Here is a 6,532-nt window from a genome sequence, read left to right as displayed (position 1 = left end):
GGGTTTCAATATGGCTATGCAGGAAAAAGAGGGCCGAGGTTTGCCCATGGACAATATATATCGACGCAAAGACCTGTAAAAGTTTTGAATGGTGTCCATGTTTTAATTCTTCTGCGGTATTATGTATTAAATGATGAGTCTCAGTGCGCTCCATCAAGTCTGCACTTCCAAATAATTGTATGAATTAAAAGTGAACTATAAAAAACAAAGAATCACACACACACAGTGTTTTTATTGTGCTATGTAAGGAGTTTTATTGTCAAAATTATCGACAATTCATTTATCATAAATCATTTCATTTTATGTACTAAAAACTATACAATGAAAAGGAGTGGTATTTTAATTATATATACATTTTTTATGGACAAAACTCAAACAGTAAATACAGCATATGATGATTCAATATATATACAAATATACAAATTTAAAAAGAAATACTCTGAATTTGGTATTTTTACATGCACAAACAGCCCCCCAATAGAAGAGACAAAAACACTCACATTTTACAAACAACATTATTTCATTATTAGCCTACTACTCCAAAAGCCCTATTTGCTCTTTAATTGTATTTCTATAGATTTATAATGCACTTAATAAACTTTTTAAACCTCTTGTGATAATATATTAACGTCATGAAAATACCTCTGGTCACGAAGGATCAGACCTGCTCAATCAAATTCATCAATTACTGTTTGGATATTTTGTTGCTATTCCAGCATTACATATGGTGGCAGTAGTGGGATTTGAGATGCTTGTACTGCCATCATGTTCTACATTTGGTGGTACAAGCAGTGGGATTTTCTCACTCATTGACAAGTGTGATTATCACTACGGAGCAACTTTATAAATATATGGTGAGGGAGTGTAGGCTTTTTTTTTTTAGATTTAAATTGTAAGGGCCAGTCAATACTGTCCCTTGTAGGTATCAAAGACAATAAAAACGAGTGCTAAAAACTTAATAGACTTATGTTTTATATTGAGCTTACCTTAAATAATTTCCTTACTACTAATATCACCCTCCAACCATCCTTAAAGGAACCATTTCAGAGTTTTAACATATTTTAAAAGGTGAATAACTTGAAAACCTCAACAGCTCTAGAAACATTACAAGAACTCAAATATTGATCTCTGTTTTTGAAATTTATATAAACATAACAAAACTAATCTTCGGTCTAAGGCCACCCTTCAATATTTCCCATATCAATCTTACTGAGAGTATTAAGAATCATTTTCATTCACATGTCCATAAATTTACTTAATGTCAAAAATTCCTTCCTTTTTTTCCCCTATATTATAATGGATTGGACTGTATTTATCTTCATTGGTTTGCTTTCTTAAATGAACAAAATCAACATTTTTTGTTGTTGTAAAGTAAGCACTGCTGTTATTGTAATTCATTAAAACCATAGGAGAATTTCAATGATAGGTCAAAACAATGAAATAACAATAGGATATGAGCAATGAGAGTCAAACAATTGTAACTATATAAAACAATAGTAGAGTACCATTACTTGCCAAAGATAATAGATAAATGACCCAAGGTGGTCCAAAATGTGAATAATACTTAAGTGGTGTTGCAGGAGAGTTTAATTTGCTCTAAAACTCTTAAAAATTAAACTAAGAACAATCTGATGTTACTTCCTAACACCTCCTCACCCCACCTCCATTCCCTGCTCCAACCTCCCATTCCTTTTTCACCTGCTCTTTGCCCATACCCTCCTTACCCCTCTTCTTGTCCATCTTCTCACCCCCCCCTCCTCCCCTCCCCTGACTAGATCTGTCAAGTGACACATTACCTTATTCATTCTGCTTCTCCAAGCTTCTAACATGATCTGATTCCGCATCAGTGAGGTATTTATTTAGGGTTACATACCTCTATCCTTATAAAGTATCTTTCTAGCTTGTTCTACAATAGCACTGTTATGTATGATGTGAATGATTGCAAGGTCGTTAGTACACTTAAAGAATTGAACATAACCAAGCCCTTGCAAAAGTACTTTCCTGGAATCCCTAACTCTCCAAATTATTCCGAGGCAAATAGTAATGTTTTAACTCCCACAATAAATATCCCTGTTAAGGGAAATTGTTTTGAGGGGGAGACTAACAAGGAAAAGTTGAATAGTTTAAACATAGTGGCCCATTAATCAACTTTCTAGCATATTTGAGTTCCAAACTGATGGCCTTTAATGTTACTTATATTGCGACCACCAAGAATCTAAAACATATCATCTAAAAACTAAACATCCCTGTCAACATGGGACATTTTCTTAACATTGTGTCATAAATGTTCCATCCTTTTCAGCTTTTGTTTTACTAATAATTATATAACTGAATGCAAGGAATTGAGGGGGGGGGGGGGGGGGATGTGCAATTCCAGGATGCGGGCAAATATCGGTAGATAACATCTATCAACTTGAAAACCTTGTAACACACAATGCAGCTGCAATATTCTTATCATATATATCTAAAGAAAGGCTGGTGATTCTCCCCTGGGAGAAAGTATGTTACCATTGAAACCTTCTCTCCATCAAAATATAACTTAGAGAGCCTATAAAACATTTAAAAAAAAATTAATACCGATAGTTACCATAGCAACAGAAAACAACAATTACAGAAGACACTTTTTTTTCTGTTTTATAATAAAAAGAAAATCATGAAATATGGTAAATGAAAGCCTCTAGCAGTTTTAGTACAGAATGAAGAATGTCGGCATGTTAAGCCATAAATGAAGCCAAAATTTTGTAAATTTTTTTCGGAATCAAGACTCACATGATGGATTTCTGTCTTTAAATATTTAAGTAGTTCAATCTCAAGAGTGGGTTTTAAAACATCTTTGGGGATTTTACTTTTGACTTGGAACCTTTTAAGTAATTGTCTGCAAAGATTCTGATCCGACTGTATGCACAGATATGATGAAGTTGCCAATTTAAATCCCAAAACAGAAAGGAAAATATATTTTCATGTCACATCCACATGATGAGTGTAAACCCATTTTGAATTGCAATCAGTCTTTAAGAAAAGATTTTGCTCTTGTTATAGATCCCAAGATTTATTCATTTGTTCATCAATCTTTTACATACTAATATGAATTTAACCATGCAGCCTCTAAAAATCCAAACTTGCCGTCTATAACTCAGAAACGTCTCTCTGTTTCTCATTGACCTTTTCCTTGGACATTCATTTAATTTCTCAACATGCCAACTTCCCCTGGAGTTCTCCCCTACCACTCCATGTGTCACCTGTCTTTTAATAATTTTTGTAAACATATACAGACAAAGAGTAAGATTAACTGTAGATACGTGGGTCTACACAGGGCGAGGGCGGCAGAGTTCTCTGTGACGGCCACCTTACGAGTGGATGCCGCCAGGAGGGGGGTCAGCTGTAAGTAGGAGACCAAGAGAGGACTTCGGGTGTTTATAAGCGCCTCCAGTTTCACCGCTTCCCTGTTGCAGACTTCAATCTATCGGCAGATAGAACAATCGAACAGAAAATATTCAAATTTAGTGGCAGAAACCTTTGGGGGCAATTTAAAGGATGAATTTAGGCAGATTTTTACTATTGCTATATACGTCATAGCCCAACCAAAACAGAAAATTCTGAGCACAGGGTATTGTTTTCTATGACAAATTCTGTTGTAACGCTATGTTTATAGCTTCATTCCATGTACCGTCATTAGCACAGAGTAGTGGATACCCACCCAAGTCTAGAATGTCCAAGTTGTATTTTTCCGTTGCTATGTAGCGAAAAATCACATATTCATCATCGGACTGATTTTCCCCCCAAATATTAGACCTTTCACAAAAATTTAGCAAATGACAGATTGGTTTCTAGTAAAATAATTGGAGCATGTCCTGCTGCTGTTTGCAAATAGACCAACCATTCACTTTCATTCACATTGCTATTAAGAAAGCATGCCAGACTAAATGCAATTAGTAGAGAAGTGATATCACATGACAGACAAAACATATATGTTTAAATTATAACCAAACATATATTGCTATATCTGGTAGAATCTACTTAGTAGTAAGTGGTCAGCTAGCATTTGCAGGAGTTTCCACAATTTTTTCTCAAATCATACCATGTAATAGTTAATTTATTTTACTTTTTCTTCCAGTGTTCTTCTACAGGTTACTAGATTTCAGCATCATTATCATCATCAACAAATTTTTTTTGTTTTTTTGTAATATCCATCATGTTTTAGTTACTTTAAGTTTGTATATCAAAAACCCTGTATTAACCTACACCCTGTGTTCAAATCAGAAAGTAAATTTGAACTGGAGGTAAAATGACTACTTACCTCAACTACAGAGGGATTCTCAGGTACAGGTGTAACTAAAACAACAATATCGCCCTCTATTGACAGAAACCCATAAAGGTCACACTCAGACTGCAAGAGAGAGAAGAAGAAGATATAATGTTAGCGGCCGCTTGTTTCTACAAAGAACTGAAATTAAGTTTATATCTGACAATCATTTCATGCCATAGTGTAAGTGTAGTGCACCTCAGTTAATAATAAACCACTGACAGTAATTATCTTCATTGAGCATGAAATTTTGACAGAATTGAGGGAAATAGTCTTTTCCCTGTCAGTGTGCATTGTGAATGACACTGATGTATGTAGTGACACTTAATGATATGTGAATAACACTAATGTATGAAAAAAAACGGTCATTATTGGCAATAAAGCTGTCAGGATTGACTAATTATGGAATGGGTCATTACTAGTTAATGACTTGATTGGAGAGATGAGCTTGGATTTTCCTGAGTTTGATCAACTTGATTCTTACTTTTGAACAATACTAGTTAAAAAATGGCTGTACACTAAAGCCACCAGCAACTAAAGTTTGCTTGGATAAATGTTTCCATCAGCTTGCTTCAAGTACCTCACTTAACCACAAGGGGTTAATCCAAATAATTCTTTGATTTTGACAATTATAATTCTGCAGCCACCATGCTAATAAAGATAGAGATGTCACTATGGTTATCATCATGATGAACTCTGGCTGTGAACAAGTTTAGCTACTGTCATCATTCCCAACCTGTAACATTTTACTTTGCTGTTGGAAAATTCTCATGAAAGGGCCTTGGGAGAGCAGTTAATTGCAGGGGGGTACAATTAAGGGGGTGGGGTACAGTTAAGGGGGAGAGGGCAAGGCTAAATCTTATCTCTTCCTCACCACAACAATCTGCCTTCTAAGGAGTTCCAACACATCCTCCAGGTGAAGAGCCTTTGATCCCATCGCCAAGGCAACGGTGTCTGCCTCTTTCTTGCTAAAGAGGATTCTAATTAGACCAGCTGAATATGGAAACAGAAGAACAGAAAGATTATATTAGACACATACATACTACTGCCCTTTCTTAAGCAGTGGAAATGAAGACTATTGATGACAATTTTAAAATTCATCAATAAATATGAATAGTCTAACTAGTCTAATACTCTAACCTACCAATGTTAATAGTGACACAAAAATTGCTAGATTTAAATAAGTCAGAGATATTCAAAGATTGTACACAAACACACCTTGAAGACATTTGGCTTGTCTGTTTGCATTATGTTCATATAACTAGAGTGGAGACCGTTGTGTTAACATAGTGCATGTTATGTCATATGTATCAGTAGCATACACACATGACAATTAAACCAAATCCGTTGTGAAATGATTTCATCACCCACAGATGTTACCTTCCTAATGCCATCAACCAGAAATGGAAGCAATCATTTAGGGGTCTCCCCATAGTACAGATTACCTTGTACAAACAGTAATGTAAAGGATATGTTAAATGTTATCTTAACAAAGGAAATTAGTTATAGCTCATATTTTTGTCTCATTAAGATCACAAGCGCTCTCTCCCTCTATACTGTAAAAATAGAAACCGTTACCATGGTGCAACAAGATAACTGCAGTAGTATCACGAATCAACCGTATGATTGCATGCCCTTTGACCTTATGATTATGCAATATGCAGATTGCCAGATTAAGTTGCCTTTACGGTTGTTTTCTTATAAGGGTAATGTTTATACAGCCTCTGATTGTGAACGAATCTAGTATTGTGATTGGCGAGAAGTATGCCATATACTCTCTTAACCTCGTGTTGCGAAGTTAGTATTGCAGAACATCTGAAATGCATAGGTGATCTCTGTGCCCGGCATTTAAAAGCACGTCATTAAATCCTAACAGATTGTAATCAAACCATTGACCGAATAAATATGACATATAAATAGTTTTGGCATATTCTTCTTTGGGCATTTTTTTTTTCAATCCCTAGCTAAATTTGGAATTCTAAAAGTATCATAATTGCCTTACATGCAGAGGAAGGAGAATGACACAACAATTGCTAAAGAAGGATGACAAAACAACAAGCAAAAGGAAATAAAAAGAAATATATTTACCACAGACAGGACAGCAACTCCCTGGAGGAGTGATACCCATACAGTTTGTAGAGAGCAACTCGGGACAATCTATGGTATCACACTGGGAAACAGTATCGACATCTATTTATAGCAAAGAGAAACAGCAAAATAACAGTCAAC

At 35.2% G+C, this 6,532-nt stretch overlaps 1 protein-coding gene across 3 annotated transcripts in view; it reads right to left on the bottom strand.

The window, feature by feature from the left end:
* Positions 1-228: 228 nt before the first annotated feature.
* Positions 229-6,532, bottom strand: part of LOC139958559 (reversion-inducing cysteine-rich protein with Kazal motifs-like) — a 104,289-nt gene continuing 97,985 nt past the window's right edge. For all 3 annotated transcript variants that reach the window (XM_071955697.1, XM_071955698.1, XM_071955696.1), the window contains exons 22-25: positions 6,392-6,493; positions 5,178-5,296; positions 4,298-4,387; positions 229-3,460 (exon numbers count right to left, since the gene is read on the bottom strand). In XM_071955697.1, the coding sequence (XP_071811798.1) occupies positions 3,236-3,460; positions 4,298-4,387; positions 5,178-5,296; positions 6,392-6,493 (536 nt within the window). In that variant the 3' untranslated portion in view covers positions 229-3,235. The remainder of the gene's footprint in view (positions 3,461-4,297; positions 4,388-5,177; positions 5,297-6,391; positions 6,494-6,532) is intronic.

Source organism: Apostichopus japonicus, chromosome 18 (genome assembly GCF_037975245.1).
Source record: "Apostichopus japonicus isolate 1M-3 chromosome 18, ASM3797524v1, whole genome shotgun sequence".
Taxonomy (NCBI): domain Eukaryota; kingdom Metazoa; phylum Echinodermata; class Holothuroidea; order Aspidochirotida; family Stichopodidae; genus Apostichopus; species Apostichopus japonicus.
Note: the sequence above shows the minus strand (reverse complement) of the source record. Positions and strands in the feature narration are given on the sequence as shown.